Source organism: Oryctolagus cuniculus, chromosome 4, assembly GCF_964237555.1.
Source record: "Oryctolagus cuniculus chromosome 4, mOryCun1.1, whole genome shotgun sequence".
NCBI lineage: Eukaryota > Metazoa > Chordata > Mammalia > Lagomorpha > Leporidae > Oryctolagus > Oryctolagus cuniculus.
This window is the reverse complement of record NC_091435.1, coordinates 67,570,131-67,586,636: the sequence shown is the minus strand read 5'-3', so window position 1 is coordinate 67,586,636 and position 16,506 is coordinate 67,570,131. Positions and strand designations below refer to the sequence as shown.

Below are 16,506 nucleotides of genomic sequence, written 5' to 3'. Positions count from 1 at the left end.
CTTAATTATCTTCTTTAACTTTTTTAACAGATTTTATTTTTAGAACAGTGTTGCATTCATATTAAAATGTAGCAGAAAGTCCAGAGACTCCCTATGTATGTATACCTCCTGTCCCTACCCACCCACAGCCAGGGTAGCTCATTCGTTATAATTCATGAACCTACACTGAACTATCATCCAAAGTCCACAGTTTACATAGGGTTTACTCTTAGCATGGATCTTTCTATTTGGCTTTGACAAATGTATCATGGCCTATATCCATCATTGCCATACCACAGAGTGGTTTCATGGCCCTAAAAGTCCTGTGCTGCTCCCATTCATCCCTTCTTTCTGCAACTCATAGCACCCCAATGCTTCCACTGTCTTCATATTTAATAATATTTTTAGAGCTTATGAACTTTTCGCCAACAAAGAAATGATAAGGAAAAAATGTAAGGAAACTATGAATCCATATTATTAATGAACCACTTTCATTTTAAAATAATGTGAGATGAATATCCAATTTATAGTCCCCCCCTTTGGGAATGATATACACACATACATACACATTTGTGATTAAGCCAAAATGGCATCAAAGCACAGTTTATAAATGAAAGCAACTTTATCATCCTAACATGTTAGAAGTCTTATATATTTTATCTTTACTCATATGTATCTTTTTTGTGTACATGTACAATTCTACTTACCAATAAATATTAACTATATTCTTATGCAAAAATATTTTGCATCACTCTTGAGCTATTTGTCAATCTAGAGACTTAATGAAATTCAATCATGTAGAGCCCTAATAATTTTTTTCATCATTTCTAGTTAAATCATTGTTGGCTTTCAGTTTTTTTTTTAAAGATTATTTATTTATTGGAGAGGTAGAGTTACAGACAGACAGTGGAAGAAAGATAGAGAAAGGTCTTTCATCTGCTGGTTCACTCCCCAAATGGCAGCACTGGCTGGAACTGAGCCAATCCGAAGCCAGGAGCCAGAAGTTTCTTTCTGGGCCTCTCATGCAGGTTCAGGGGCCCAAGTACTTGGGCCACCTTCTACTGCTTTCCCAGGCCACAGAAGAGAGCTGCAGCAGACGAAGTCCAGCTGGGACATGAACTGGCGCCAATATGGCGCCCCAGTGCTGGCCCTCTTTCAGTGTTTTAAAAAATTTTAAACCATTATACGGTATTTAGCAATGATAGTACTTACTATAATGTTAGTTAAGATAAATTCCCAGAAATATTATTAATGGGAGCATTCTCATGTTACTATGTGGCATATTTCAGTTTTAAAAATTTGAATCATTGGCCAGCACTGAAGCTCAATAGGCTAATCCTCCACCTGTGGTGCCGGCACACCGGGTTCTAGTCCCGGTCAGGGCGCCGGATTCTGTCCCGGTTGCCCCTCTTCCAGTCCAGCTCTCTGCTGTGGCCTGGGAGGGCAGTGGAGGATGGCCCAGGTGTTTGGGCCCTGCACCTGCATGGGAGACCAGGAGAGGCACCTGGCTCCTGGCTTCGGATCAGTGCAGTGCACTGGCCGCAGCATGCTGGCCGCAGCGGCCATTGGAGGGTGAATCAATGGCAAAGGAAGACCTTTCTCCCTCTCTCTCTAACTTTGCCTGTCAAAAAATTTTTTTTGTATCATCTTTTTTTTTTTTTGAACAGGCAGAGTGGACAATGAGAGAGAGAGAGAAAGGTCTTCCTTTGCCATTGGTTCACCCTCCAATGGCCGCTGCGGCCAGCATGCTGCGGCCAGTGCACCGCGCTGATCCTCCCATGGGGTACAGGGCCCAAACACCTGGGCCATCCTCCACTGCACTCCCGGGCCACAGCAGAGAGCTGGACTGGAAGAGGGGCAACTGGAGGATACCACGTTAAGTGAAATAAGTCAGACACAGAAAGTCAAATGCCACATGTCCCCCCTCATATGTGGAAAATAAAAAAAAATCTCAATCTGAACACAAAATACTGATTACTATAAGCTAGAAATGGTAGGGGAGATAGAATTTGGAGTTTGGATAATGAATATAAAATCAGAGTTAGATTGAAGGAGTAAGTTACTCAATGTGGTGGGAAACTATAGTTCATAATAACCTAGTAGATATTGTGTGAACCCATAGAAGAAAGGAGTTTTAAGTCTTCCATCACAAAGTACTATTAAAAAAGGGGAAAAGTTGATTACCCTGTTTGGTCAGCATACAATATACACATGCATTGAATTCTCATACTATAGTCCACAATACATACGACTCTTTTAAAAATTTAAAAATGCCATATCCAGCTTTTTTGAACTTTGTTATATTTCAATTTGTCATTATCCTTTTTACTGATGACTCTTTTCTCTTCTTTTCCTTAATTGAATCCAGGTCCTCTCATTAGGATAAACCCTCTTACATCATTCTCAAATAATGGTATTTTCTAGTACCCTTAATTCTTCAAGCTCAGGAGAGGGATCAGTGCGTTCCTTGTGTGCCAATGCTGCTTTTAAATACAGTTTTACCTCAGTGTCTCTGGAAAGATGGTTCTAGGATCCCAATAGATACCAAAATCCACATGTGTTCAAGACTCCTGTATAAAAACACTGGAATATTTGCATGTAACTTACACATACGCTCTTGAATACTTCTTATAAGTTTTCAAAATTTAGCTATTTATTTGAGATTGCAAGAAAGAGAATGAGAGATAGGGAGGAAGAGAGGGAGAGAGAGAGGTTCAGTTTACTGGTTCACTCCTCCAAATGTCTGCAACAGCTAGGGATAGGCCAGGACCAATGCCAAGAGCAGGGAATTCAACCAAATCTTCCATTTGGGTGTCAGGAACTCAATTACTTGAGCCACTAAGTTTGGCATTGGCAGAAAGCTAGCGTAGGTAACTAGAGCTGGCAGTTGAACCCAGGTATTTTTTCTTTTTCTTCCCTTCCCTTCCCTTCCCTTCCCTTCCCTTCCCTTCCCTTCCCTTCCCTTCCCTTCCCTTCCCTTCCCTTCCCTTCCCTTCCCTTCCCTTCCCTTTTTTGAGATTTGAAAGCAAAATTTATTAGTCAGAGACTCCCAGCCAGAGTAAGTGAAGTGGGGTGCTCCAAGAGAGGGAAAACCTGAAGGGGCTAATGGTTCTGAAGATGTAAGCACAATCTTAGGGAAGAAAAAAAACTTGACATTCAATTATAAGGCGGGGACAAAACCCATCAAAAGACTTGATTTGCAATCTTTCATCCTGTCTGGCTTGTTCACTATAAAACAAAAAGAGCCTTCAGAGAGGTGGGATGCTTAATTTGCTTTACAGTAAACTGGGAACTCAGCGGGAATCCACAGTCCCAGGCTATTCTCATGATAAGATTGGAAATTCCTAAGGAAATAAGGCAGGCAGGCACTTTTGACCTTGCTAAAGACAACCTCTAGGGAAGGCAAGTGCATTTAAACCTCCACCAGGAACACCTGACTGCTCACTAACCTAACTCCCTACATTCTCTCTCCTGGAAGAATGGAGCCTATCTTCTGTTAGGGAATACGGGATGATGACAGCTCTGGTTTCATCAAGCTGAGTAGGGGCAGAGTAGCAGTTAAGACAGGGTTCCAGAAGCAGGTGGGGGTGCCGGTGCCAACTTGCAGAAATTGCTTCCATCTGAGGTTTCATGTGCATGGCCATCTAGAATTTCACTGTTTCAAGTCTGGAGAAAGTGAATCTAACAAGAAGATTAAAATCCTAGGGACTAAAACAAAGGACAGGGTCATTATTAGAGGACCTAAGAAAGGAGTTGTCTACACCATGAAGAAGTTTTCCCATTAGGAGGCAAATAGAAACTGATAAGAGGGACCTGATTATATTCAGGTGGAATCTAGGTCTTCTGATATAGGATATGGGCATTTTAACCACTGTTTTAAATTCCTGCCAACTCTTGAAAACTTTGTCATCTCTAGATTATTTATAGTATCTAATACAGTGTAAATATTATGTAATTACTTGTTATACTGTATGATTTATGGAATAACGACAATAAATATGTTTGTACATGTTTAGTAAAAACTGTTTTTTTCCAAATATTTTTGATCTGTTACTAATTGAATGTGCAGGTGCAGAATCTGAAGATATGGAGAGACAACTGTATTACTCAAGCCCCATGATTTATTTTAAGAAGCTCTGCTCCTTAAAGGTGTTTAACTATTACATTACTTCTGATTTGTACACCAATATCACATTTTGGGGCTGTATTCCATATCACCATTTCTACTTCTTAATTTTACTCTTGAAATTATTATCCTTGTTTTATTAACATAATTATGTTTTAACCAGATATTTATACAGGCACTAAAATTTGTGAAGCCCATGAAATCCTCTCAATGTGTTAATTATATTATAGTACATAAATACATTAAGTACATAAGTCTTAAATTTTTGTAAACTATGTTCAGATTATAGGAAATTAGCAGTAAAAAGTGGCATTTTTTGATAATTCCCTATAAAAACAAAGTAACTAAGACAGCAAAACTAAAACAACATGAACAGTATCTACATGAACATTAAATAATAACATATCCCCACTAATAAGTGGCAAAGAGCCATTAGATCATTGTGGTATCAGCAAGTGTGCAGAAAGAAACAGGAAAATCAGCTGGGTTTCTTATGTCTCTTAGAGTTAGAAAATGGACCACTCAACAAATAATTGGTAATCACCCAGACAGGCACACTAAGCTGAGAATAGCAATGGAGAAGGCAGTTTGCAGGCATCAAATCACCAGTGTTTTCAAGGGAAACAAGAAAATATTATCAGTGCTGGAACAGATGGTGCATCTCCGGACATGTCCCACACTGAGAAAAAACCCCAAAGAACTGAATCCAAATTAGTGGAGCAATAGCAGAAACCAAAGAGAACTTTTGGATTAAAGCGAGGGATAGAAGCAAAGGAAGTACAGAAGTACCTGGAACGTAACAGAAGAGGGGGCTCTAGAGACACTAGAGACTAGAAGAGCTGGTCTGGCTCTCCCTTCTACCTTAAGAATAGAAGTTCATCTGGCCTAAACATGAGCAATAGAAATGGAATGAGGTAGAATCATCCTGCAAAGATTCGAAAAAGGAGAAAAGAGAACAAAATAATTTTCCTACAACAGTGACAGCATAGAAGCAAGACATGACCACAAAATAAATACAAACTACACCCTAATTATTCAAAATGAGCTAAAAGAAAATTTTCAAATAAAAGCCGTGGAAAATTTTGGAAAGACTGGTAAATGAGTCTATTGGAAAAAAGAAAGCTTACAAAAGACGGGTGACAGAATTCAAGACAGGATTGGAAATAATAATTTTAAAAATTTTTCCAGAGATAAAGACCAAACTAGAAAATATATAAATACAAAAACTAATGCACTAAAATAAATTTTAAAATGGAATGGGAGAAAATTTGCAATTAATAATGATTTTAAAATAAAAGCATAAAAATTCAAATATGCAAAGAAGACAAAATATATAGCATATATAGTAGAGACCATTAAAGGAAAAATTAAAGCAATGAAACAAAACAAATACTAAAAACTATAATTCAAGAAAAACTTATTTGAACATAAAATAATAGAAAATACATATTAAAAGATTATACTGAAAAAGCAGGAAAATAGACCCAAAATGCACAACATTAAGAATATTCCGATAAAAGTATAAAACAAAGTCAACTATGGGGGAAGCAAACTGGGTTGTATTATCTTTTTGATAGTAGCCATATGTCAGAAAATAATGAAATAAAGTATCTAATATGCTCAAAAGAGAAAATATGCGTCATGGATTTTGTGTCCTGAAAAATTAATAATCTCTTGATATGAAGCCACCAAAAAAATGTCAGGGCCATGCAAGAAGTCAAAGAATAGTGCTTTCATGAGCAGTTCCTGAGGATTTTCCAAATGAGCACATTTCATACTGGAGAAAGACTTACACAGGGGCTAGTGACAGCTGTTGATGGTGTACTCTTTTAGTATAGAGAATAAATACTTGTTATAACAAGGGAGTAGTAATGAATATATTTAAAATAATATACAATATAAACATAAAAATGAGGAGCAGCATTGAAAGATTTCTGGTTAAGGGGCATGAAGGGCTCAGTGAAAAAATACAAGTGTAGCACTGGGCAAATGTGTTAAAAGCAAGCATTTCAGTCCCTAGGTATAGCCTAAGGTAAACATTAATTTGAGTAACCATTTCTTCTTGAAAAGCCACTCACTAGAGCTTCAGTAAAAACAGCAGGTGTTTTTCAGTCTTCATGTCTAGGGCTCTATCCATTCCTATCTCTAGTTTAGTCGCTGAGATATGTAATTTTATTAGCATCGACCAGTGACTTTTCCTCCAAAAGTGGCAAATGTCAATTAGGAATGGAGGCAAAAACCCTTTGATTTGTCCTCTCACAGGAGCAAACTTGGTAAGAAAAAGAAAGCAACTAAAAGTTGATAAACTCGAGTTTGTAGCCCCATATGGAGTAAATGGCTCATGTGGGCTATAATTTGAAAGTTTCTGTCCTCCAAAATGCAAAATGTTCCTATTGTGGTGGTATTAGGAGGTGATAGGTTTTCCCCACTTCAATGAGGAGACCTGAGAAGTTCCATCCTGAAAGCCAAGGATAACTGGCTGCAACTGTCAGTTGCACACACAATGTAGCCCTAACCAACATACAAGCGCTCCCTAATCCACACACAATGTATCCCCCCCACCCACATCTAAGAGCAGACTCCTAAAGGAGTAAGGTGCTTGAGTACAACTTTAACCAAAATTATTGATAGATCCACAAAAGACTTTGCCAATGCAAGGCAACTCCTTGAAATACAAACTGAAAAGTAAGAATTATAAAAAACAGAGCAGAGACATCAATAGCCACAAATTACAAAGGAGAGAGATTTTATAATTTACATACAGATAAGCTACTATAATTTATAAAACAACTCTATATACATATATAAATATATACATTGTATATATGTAAGAATCCATTTTCAACAACAACAACAACAAAAAGAAATGAAGGGAACAAGAAAGTGAATCATGCTGACAAAGATTATTTGATTGCAACTGACTCTAAGTGAACCCGAATGTTGAATTTAACAGACTTCAAAGCAGCTATTATAAGTATGTTCAAGTGATTAAAGAAAATACAATGAAAATGACTCAATAAATAGGAAATGTTACCAGAGAAATTCAAAACTATCAAATGAAACAGATGAGTATTCTAGATTTGGAAAGTCAATAAGAAAAACAAAAACTTCACTATAGGTGCATAGCAGCAAATTTGAGGTGGCACAAGAAAGAATCAGTGTTTTTGAACTTTGGTTGAAATAAATCATCTACTCTGAAGGTCAAAATAAACAGAGCTTCAGAACAATATAGGACAACATCAAGTGTACTAACACATCAGTAACAGGAGTTCTCAAAAGAGAGCTGAAAGAGGAGGGAGTAGAACACGTATTTAAATATTCAAAGAAAAAATGGCCCAGCACATAACATTATTTATTATAAAAATACATTTACTTAGTGAACTCATTTTCCCCTCTCCATAGCTTTACTTTAAACACTTTGCAGCCTCCTTCCCCAAAACTTACTTCCTTTTGTAGTTTAAAATTGTTGTTTTATATTTTAGACAAACATTCTCCACCCCATATCATATAGTCTCATTCTATTTTCCCTCTCTCCAGTTGCAGTTTCAAAATAGCTGTCCTTTATTTCCCCCTTCAGGTTAGTCAGACTACCTTTATAATGAATCTTCTTAAAAACCTTAGTTGATTACCTTCTCCATGGTGTACTTAGCTACTCTTTCTCAAAACGATCCTGCCTGTTGGCCTGTTGCAGCCAAGTGTTCTACATTAATTAAAATCACTACAATAATAAGACAAATAAGACCTTCATTTGGACATTCATACTTTCCCATTGCTATTGACCAATTTCTTGGAAGTTGTGTCAAAACTCATTGTCCCCATTTCCTTGCTTCCTACTCACTGCTCTTCTCTCTCTGTAACACGACTTCCAGTTTACAATGCCATCAGAACAGCTCCTGTTAGGTGACAGTAACCTCTATGTTTCTATGTATGATGCAATAATCATTTTGTCATCTCAGAAACCTCAGAATGAATTATTCTTTCTTGTATGCACTATTTTATTTCTAGATTTCCATGACCTCATTCTTTCCTGACTTCACTCTTGCCTCTTTGGTTACTCTTCTCTATCCTTTGAAGACTCGTCTTTGCCCATTCATCACTCTGTTAAAGCACCGCATTACATTCCTCACTTGTTTTTCTCTTCCTGGATGGTTTCTTTCACTGCCATATTATGTAGTTACCACATATACTTAGGTGACTCATCAATTTGTATCTTTAATTTACACATCCTCCTTCAATCAGGAATTGTATATCCATCTGGTTATCTGATATTTCCCATGTCTCAACTTCACATCTAAGTACTTCACATGGCTCTCCTAAATATTACCAGCATTTCTCATATAGATTTCGGCTATCGCCTTCTAATTGGTTTTTTCTATCTTCTATACCGTTCACAATTAATTTCCTGAACTTTGGCCACCAAAATGCATTCTTAAAACAAAACAACCAAAAAGCCAATCAAAACAACCATGTTTTCAATTATTTTCTACCACTGTTAGGATTAAAACTAAACCACTTCACTGAAGTAACCAGTCTCTTTAGTCTCATCTTCAACTTTCTTTCCTTCAATCCCTGTGCTCCAGTCATAATTCCTCTTCAAGTTCCCCATTTTGTACCAAAGATTTGGAATAATCCAGTACCATAACTTACTCTTATCACAGAGCCTTCTACGTCCTGTTCCATGCTGTAAATGTCTGTGCTCTCCACTTTCTCCTGATTAACTCTTGCTTGAGCAGTACTTGGCAGGAAATCGTTCCTGGTTTTCCCGTGATAGGCTCTCACATCTTGTCTACTTCCTCATTGCAAGAGCACTTCTCACTATTGCAGTTTGGTATTTGTCTCTTTATTTGCCTAATGTCTGTGTCCTCTGATTGGACTTCGGGAGGACATGATATGCCTGTATTGCACACTGCTGTGTCCTTGATACCTTGCTTCTTAAGAACTCAAAAAACAGTTGTAAGATAAAGACCAAACACAAGAATTTAAGGTAAGTCAACATTCAAATTCAATAACAAACTGGTCTCCAGACAGACAATTTTTATGTGTTAGCTTATCAACAGTATATTAGTAGGATTATATTGATACTATTATTACTACTTGTATTATCATTACTTCTCTTCCTAGTACTCCCATTACTAATACTCCTTCCAATAACATTAACAATTCTTTATGGCTTTTGATGTAATTTTGTGAGTTAAAACCATGTATTACTCTTAAAATTGATCCTAATAACTACAGATTTCTAAATGCATCAAAATCTTACAGTCTTGGGGTGAACCTTTGGCACAGCAGTTAAGACGGTGCTTGGGATGAGTGAATCCCACATTAAAGTGGCTAATTCAAGTCCTGGTTCTTTCTTTTCTAGCTTCCTGTTAATGTATACTCTTGGAGGAAGCAGATGATGGCTCAGATACTTGGAGACTCTGACACCCATTGGAGACCCAAATTTAATTTTGGAATTCTGGCTTTGGTCTGGCCCAGCTTTGTATGTCATGAGCATTTTGGGGAGTGAATCAGCAGATGAGATCTCTCTGCCTTTCAAATAAAAATTTTAAAAATATTAAATCTATGACAGGCAGTAGCATTCAAATTATAGAAATGTATATGTAGGCCTGCGCCATGGCTCACTAGGCTAATCCTCCGCCTGTGGCGCCGGCACACCAGGTTCTAGTCCTGGTCGGGGTGCCGGATTCTGTCCTGGTTGCCCCTCTTCCAGGCCAGCTCTCTGCTGTGGCCAGGGAGTGCAGTGGAGCATGGCCCAAGTGCTTGGGCCCTGCACCCCATGGGAGACCAGGATAAGTACCTGGCTCCTGCCATCAGATCAGCGCGGTGCGCCGGCCGCAGCATGCCGGCCGCGGCGGCCATTGGAGGGTGGACCAACGGCAAAAGGAAGACCTTTCTCTCTGTCTCTCTCACTGTCCACTCTGCCTGTCAAAAAACAAAAAAACAAAACAAAACAAAAAGAAATGTATATGTAATAATCCAAGGCTTAACTCAGAGACCTGCATTTATTGGAATAATGCAACATCTCCTAAACTAGGAGGGACATCTATCAATGAAAATGAAAAAGAAACGAATGCCAAACTGTTTATTATATCCCCATTCTCCTCCACAGCTAAGATACACAGGGCCAAAATACTGTGGAAAGAACAGAATCCCTTCTCAGTTAGGCCCCCAGGGAATATGGGAACAGGATTTAGACACACGCTGTTTTGTGAGTAGCCAAGGGAGAATGACTCAAAGGACAACAGAAAGGAAACAGGAAGAGGTGATTAACCCAACGGCCTCTGGTCCCCCACTATTTTCATTTTCAATTCTAACACACCACTTCAATTTGCATTTGTTTATGTGCTTCATAATTGTTTGTATTGCATGTGTGCTTTGCTTACCCAACTAGTTCATAAACTTAAAGATGACAGAGGCATAAGAGGGGAATGATACAAGTGAGAGGAGAAGATGCAAGGGAAAAAAACAAGCAGAGGGGAGAAAGAGGGCTTGCCGTTGGGTGGTGACTCAGCGGGACTCCACGATGGCAGTTGACTCCTCTGGGTTAAGTGCCTGTTCCTTAGTGCCATACCACACTTAACATTTTTTTTTTCAGTTTGTGTTGAAGAATTTGTTTCACTTCTATGTTGCTATTTTCTATTTTTCTTCCTTTGTATCCAAAAACACAATATCAGAACCATTTCTGTAACCCTGAAATCAGTAGCTTTCATCTGATCTAGATGATCAGCAGCACAGTACCAATCAGAAGATAGGAAATTTTCCAACAACAAAGGATATGCTTTCCTTGAAGGCAGCATCACGCTTCTTTCTGAATAATATACTACCTCATCTCCACTGCTATTTTCATTTTGAATTATCACATGCTCTATTTCCTGTTGAGTACATCAGTCCATGTTGCTAATTCTCAGTGGAGAAGTGGTTGATTCTCACATACATAATAGTATTGTCTACTGATACAGAAAGGAAGAACAGGATGTATGTCCAAAGCCAGGATCAATATGTACTCGTGTTAATGTATAGAAAATGCCATTTGGATTCCCAATTAGGCCACAATACAAAAAGAGGGAAGAGGGATTTTTTGAAATAAGAATTGAGGAAATAGAGTCCACGCTGTATTATTATTACTACTCTTAACAAAAGCTACCATTTCCAGACTGCTACCTTTTGGTGGGAATTGTGCTAAGTGCTCTACACAGATAATCTCATTTAGTCATCTAATGGTACCCCCAAAGGAGGTTTTATGTAAGACAACAAAAGTTAGAGACTTGAAATAACTCAACAGCAATACACATGCACAGTAAGTGACAGAGTCAATGTTCAAATCCAGGCTACCGGGGGCCGGCGGTGTGGCGCAGTGGGTTAATGCCCTGGCCTGAAGTGCCATCCCATGTGGGCACCGTTTAGAGACCTGGCTGCTCCACTTCCAATCCAACTCTCTGTTGTGACCTGGGAAAGCAGTGGAGGATGGCCCAAGTCCTTGGGCCCCTGCACCCGCGTGGGAGACCCAGAAGAAGCTCCTGGCTCCAGGCTTCGGATGGGTGCAGCTCCAGCCATTGCAGCCAACTGGGGACTGAACCATCGGATGGAAGACACCTCTCTCTCTCTCCCTCTGTCTTTCCTCTCTGTGTAATTCTGACTTTTAAATAAATAAAAAAAAATTCAGGCTACCTGCCTCCAAAGTATGTACAGTTAGACATTGCTCTATATAGGTCTCCTGTTTCTCTTCAAATCAACTCCACCCCACTCTACTCAGTTATGAATTAAACTAGGTTTAATTTTCTCTTCTAAAAACAAGCTTTGACAAAGAGAGCTTTGTCAAACAGTAGTTGATGGGATCTTTCCCTGTTGGTGGACTGTTCTAATATAACTTGGGGCAGGTATGAGATAAGGAATATAGCAACACCTGTTGCTAGTCTTGGGCAGCTTCATGCCTCCCTTAGTATGACCTTCATAAGTTTTGTGTTCTTATTGTTGGTTTTTCTTATATTACCAGGCCACTTTGCCTCTAGGTTTAAAATATCCCATTTCCAGCATATTTTAGATTTGCTAACTTTCATTTTCATTCTTTTCCTTTAGTAGAAATGGAAATAACTTACTTTAGCATAGGTAATTTAAGGCAAGTATCATTATCATCATTTTCCAAATGGGCTTAGAAAATTTATACAACAGGCCCCAAGTCAAATTTATTTCTAGCCACAAAGAAGCTAGAACCTAAATGTAGGATTCATGCTCTAAATGCAGACCCCTGAGGTATGTATGATGTGACTATTCCATGTCCAACAATTTTGTTGGCCCCGTTACATACTAAATAAACCCACATCACTTTTATCAATTCACCCTCAAACCCAATGCGCTTCCTTTGCCTTCATCTCAGTGAAAGGTACCATAATACAGGTATGCATTCCAGCTATTTGGATGTCACCTTCAATTTTTATTCTACTGCCTTGGTCATATGACCATTTTGTAATCAAGTCATATCTTTTTAATGCTCAATACATAAAATATGTTATTTTCTTTCTGTGTCCACCCAAACTACTCTTTTCTCTCCTTTGGACAAGTGGGATGGTCTTCTAATTTGTCTCTACCTTCTCCTTCTACTTTCACCCCATGTTCATCCTGAATCCAGAATCACCTTTTGATAGCACAAATATAATAAGGCTATGAAATGAAAAGCCATTCTTTTGGTGGAAATTGTTCAATGTCTTTCCATACATTAGCAAAAATCAAAGTTTTGAACATGATTTCAAGTGGGGCATGATCTGGCCCTTACCATATCTACAACCCCACTGACATTTTCCTCCAATATATGGGGGAAATTCATTCAAGTTGTTTCCTGTCCTTGGATTACCCACTACTACTACCCCAAATGTACTAGTGTCTACTCACTCTTCAGACTTCTATCAGGTATTATTTCCTCAGGGACAAATTTCTGGCACCTGTTCTATGCTTTTTCATGACTGTCATAATCCTTATGATTGACACTCATTGTTACAATTGATATATTTTACATTCATTTAATTTTGCATTTAATTGTGGACTTATTTGATCAATTCCCATCTCCCTTTTCAGACAATACATCTTTCTTCTCAACCTTTTTGTGCTCAGCACCATGATGGGTTCATAAAATATATTTGTTGAATGAATGACAGTTGAATGGAAGCTTGTGTTTCCTTCCCTGTGCCAGTTATACTTACCATGTCTCTGTACAAGAAGGTTGTAGGTTTTAGTCTGAATGCCCTCTGGAAACATGGTAAAGCTACACTCATAATTTCCACCTACTGAGGAAGATACATTTCTTAAGAAGAGTGTCCAATTTGTCACCTTTCCAGGAGCTTCTGTGAAAGCCACTAGAGACTCACAAGGAATGCCATGGGCACAGTAGAAGCCATGTTGGGGATGATAAATGGCGATCATGTCCACTTTATCTGTGACCTTGGACCACTGCATCTGCACCAAGAAATCTTTCTTCTGAATATGGCAGGTCAGTTCGACATCAGAGCCAGGCAGAGCATAAACGTCTTCTCTTGTGTTGACTATTTCTTCCCATACTCCTGAAAAGGAAAGATAGGAGTCATCTGTTTGCACAATTCACATGGAGTTGACTCTTAATTTGAAACCTGGTCACTTCAGTGAGGTGAGGGAGCAAGTGAGAAGGGAGCTGGATGTTCTCTGTATAGAGAGGCATAGACTCAATGTGTGTGAGAAGAAAAACTAGAGCAATTGCTGACGTCTGAATACATACCATTCTGTAAAAAAAACTGATTTCAGGATTCTGACTTGAGTAAAATGAAGCCTATTCAAAAATTGAAACCCACTGGCAAACTTAGTAAGACAATCATTCTTACATGTAATATATAATTGACTTTTTCGGTTATAAATCACCAGCTCAATATAACATCCAAGTAGTGCTTTCTGAAACTGTAAAAATACTGGCTGTGTATGCAACAAGTTTAGAAAATACATAAGTACATATCTATACAGTGCTTTTTTATGGTATATTGTTTAATCCTCCTTACACAATATGAAAGTGATGTTTTTAAGCCTCCAACAACATGGAAATTGAATCAGAGAGATGAAGCTCTTTGTTCAAAGTCACACATCCAGTAGAGGAAGATGAATTTGGTTGTCCAAAAACTAATCCTTCTATAACCTGTCTAACCTCCAAATTTAATACAGTTGATGAGGATAAGAAATTTGACTTTCTGTATATGAGGATTCAAAGGACCATCCTTTCCATTTAGCTAGATCTTTAAGGTGGAGAGGGAAGAAAACACCTGCATTGAAATTCCACTCAGTACCTCTCAATTAACACTCTGAAATAATAAACATAAAGGAGAAGATGCTTGCTCGCCTCAGTAATCTGACCCAGTGGTAAAAGCTCACTTCAACTCTGGTAAGCATCGTGCCTTTGACACACATTCAATAGTGTTGGCCTCGGTTTTAGAATTAACATGGAACACTGTTACAGAACTGATATATTACTGTGACAAGTACCACCAGAAGCTCACAAAAGGAAAAGATAAAAGATGACAAGCAACTGAGAAGAAACAAGACTCTCAAAGGCACTTGACAAATGGAGATTATTACACTTTTGTGGATGCAAAAGTTTGGGGAGACAGCAGTTAGATTATTGTAACTTCCTGTGAGAGCTCTCCTTTGCCTATTGCATGCCTCTGATGCTATCTACATGATTTCCTTTAGAAATTCTACTTAAAAGCTATTTGGCTATAGCAGAAAAGCACAGTTAGTTCTTAAGATACTCAGGCTCACTAACATCCCCTCGCATGATGGAATGCAGAACTAATCTTTCTTCCTTCTGTTTCTAAGTAGGTCCTGTAGGCTCTGGTTCCCATTGTCATTAGGACTCCACTTTGTCTCCCGGATTTGTACCAATACATGCCTCATTAAAATTCAACATATTTTCAACTCCCGAGGACCTTGGTACTGGGAGGAGAAATGCTTGTTACATCCGAAAGAAAAGGGATATTTGAGACAGAATAGTTAAGCACAACTCTCTGAGCAGGGATGATATGATTTTTATTTTTTCAGTTTCCGGTGTTGTTATATCATTTGGAGAGCATTTCGCTTCCAAGAAGCACAATTTCCCAATTACTCCAGAGATCCTTTTAGGCAGGAAACGGGTGAAAATGCCTAGGAGCTGAGGCCCCAACCACTCGTTCCCTTCTTGTTTGCAGTGTTCGTTAGTCACTCCTTACAACTCAACATCTCTGCAATAGCTGCCACTTACATACATAACTGAAAACCTCAGTAACGATTTGCCCTTCGGTGATCAATTTCGGTAGCAGTCACAAGGCATTTTAAATGAACAGAGGCCCTGAAAGCAGCCGTTCTGACAAGAAAGGACAACCAGAAGGCTTACCCCTGACAAAATGAATCTGGATGATGGAATAGACAGCACAGAATGTCCATTTTTTCTCCATTGTCTCCTGAAGACCTTACACCAGCATTTCCACAGTCATCACAGAAGTCAATTGATGTCTTTAACTAAGCAAACTTCAGCCACCCTATTCGTGCTAAAAAAAACACATACAAAAAACAAAACCCCAAATCTACCACATGCGTGGGTCTGTTTATCACTTGGCAAGCCCCCAGGAAATGAAACACAGACAGGAAAGTATTGTGGTTCAGGGCTAAGTATAACGTTCAAGAGAACAATGTTGAACTTGTTCTCTGAATCTTGTGGATCACCTTTAAAAGGCTTTTCAGTCTCCAAAGTCTCTCCCTCAGAATCTCCTTGTCAGTCAAGCTGCTTCTAAAGTCCAAACAAAGGAACGCATGCAGAGCAGTCTGCAGTGTGCTTTTCATACGTTTCTTTTCGAGAGCTTTAAGTCATCTAACAAATGTGCACTTGGTGTCTTTCATAACAGTTTTGCTGTTCAATCTGAAGATATGTGTTCTTTCCCGAGTTGCTCTGGGGTGAAAGAACAAAGAATTAACACCTTTAATTTTAATAAACTCTGAAAATAATAAGGAGTAAGTCTCAGCTGCCAGCAAACCTCTTTTTCTGATCTCTCTTTTGGGGGGAAATCCACAGCTCCTGGGAGTGACTAAGTGAGGACTCCTTTTCCACCGCTTTTCTGGGATGGGCTGGAGGTCAGAGTGGGAAGTCTCCCCCACACTAGCTGGATTCCTTTTTGCTGATGGCAGAAGAATTTAACTGTACCTAAGCCAAAAATGACATAGAGCAAAACAGCAACAGTGAGACTCCAAAGGCAGAGAATCTCCCAGCTCAACCAGCTTCCCAGCCTGTTACATCTGCCCAGCTACTTCTGCTTACGAAGGACTGCTGCTGGATTTCAGGGAAGCGACCCTTTGGTGAAAACATCGGATTATTCATGCAAGGACACCATGTCTATCCCTGGCCAGATCAGGGCTGC

At 38.9% G+C, this 16,506-nt stretch overlaps 1 protein-coding gene and 1 long non-coding RNA gene across 5 annotated transcripts in view; one reads left to right on the top strand and one right to left on the bottom strand.

Moving 5' to 3' along the window:
- The window catches only part of CD96 (CD96 molecule), a 116,305-nt gene extending 100,097 nt beyond the window's left edge, over positions 1–16,208 (bottom strand). For 3 of the 4 annotated variants that reach the window (XM_051859366.2, XM_051859367.2, XM_051859368.2), the window contains exons 1-2: positions 15,489–15,644; positions 13,303–13,659 (exon numbers count right to left, since the gene is read on the bottom strand). In XM_051859366.2, coding sequence (XP_051715326.2) covers positions 13,303–13,659; positions 15,489–15,549 — 418 coding nt within the window. In that variant the 5' untranslated portion in view covers positions 15,550–15,644. Of the gene's footprint in view, positions 1–13,302; positions 13,660–15,488 lie in introns of all 4 variants that reach the window. The other variant, XM_051859365.2, reaches the window with a different exon arrangement.
- Positions 8,784–16,506, top strand: part of LOC127493982 (uncharacterized) — a 28,656-nt gene continuing 20,933 nt past the window's right edge. The window contains exons 1-2 of the long non-coding RNA XR_007924667.2: positions 8,784–9,089; positions 13,438–13,589. This is a non-coding gene — a long non-coding RNA (uncharacterized lncRNA). The remainder of the gene's footprint in view (positions 9,090–13,437; positions 13,590–16,506) is intronic.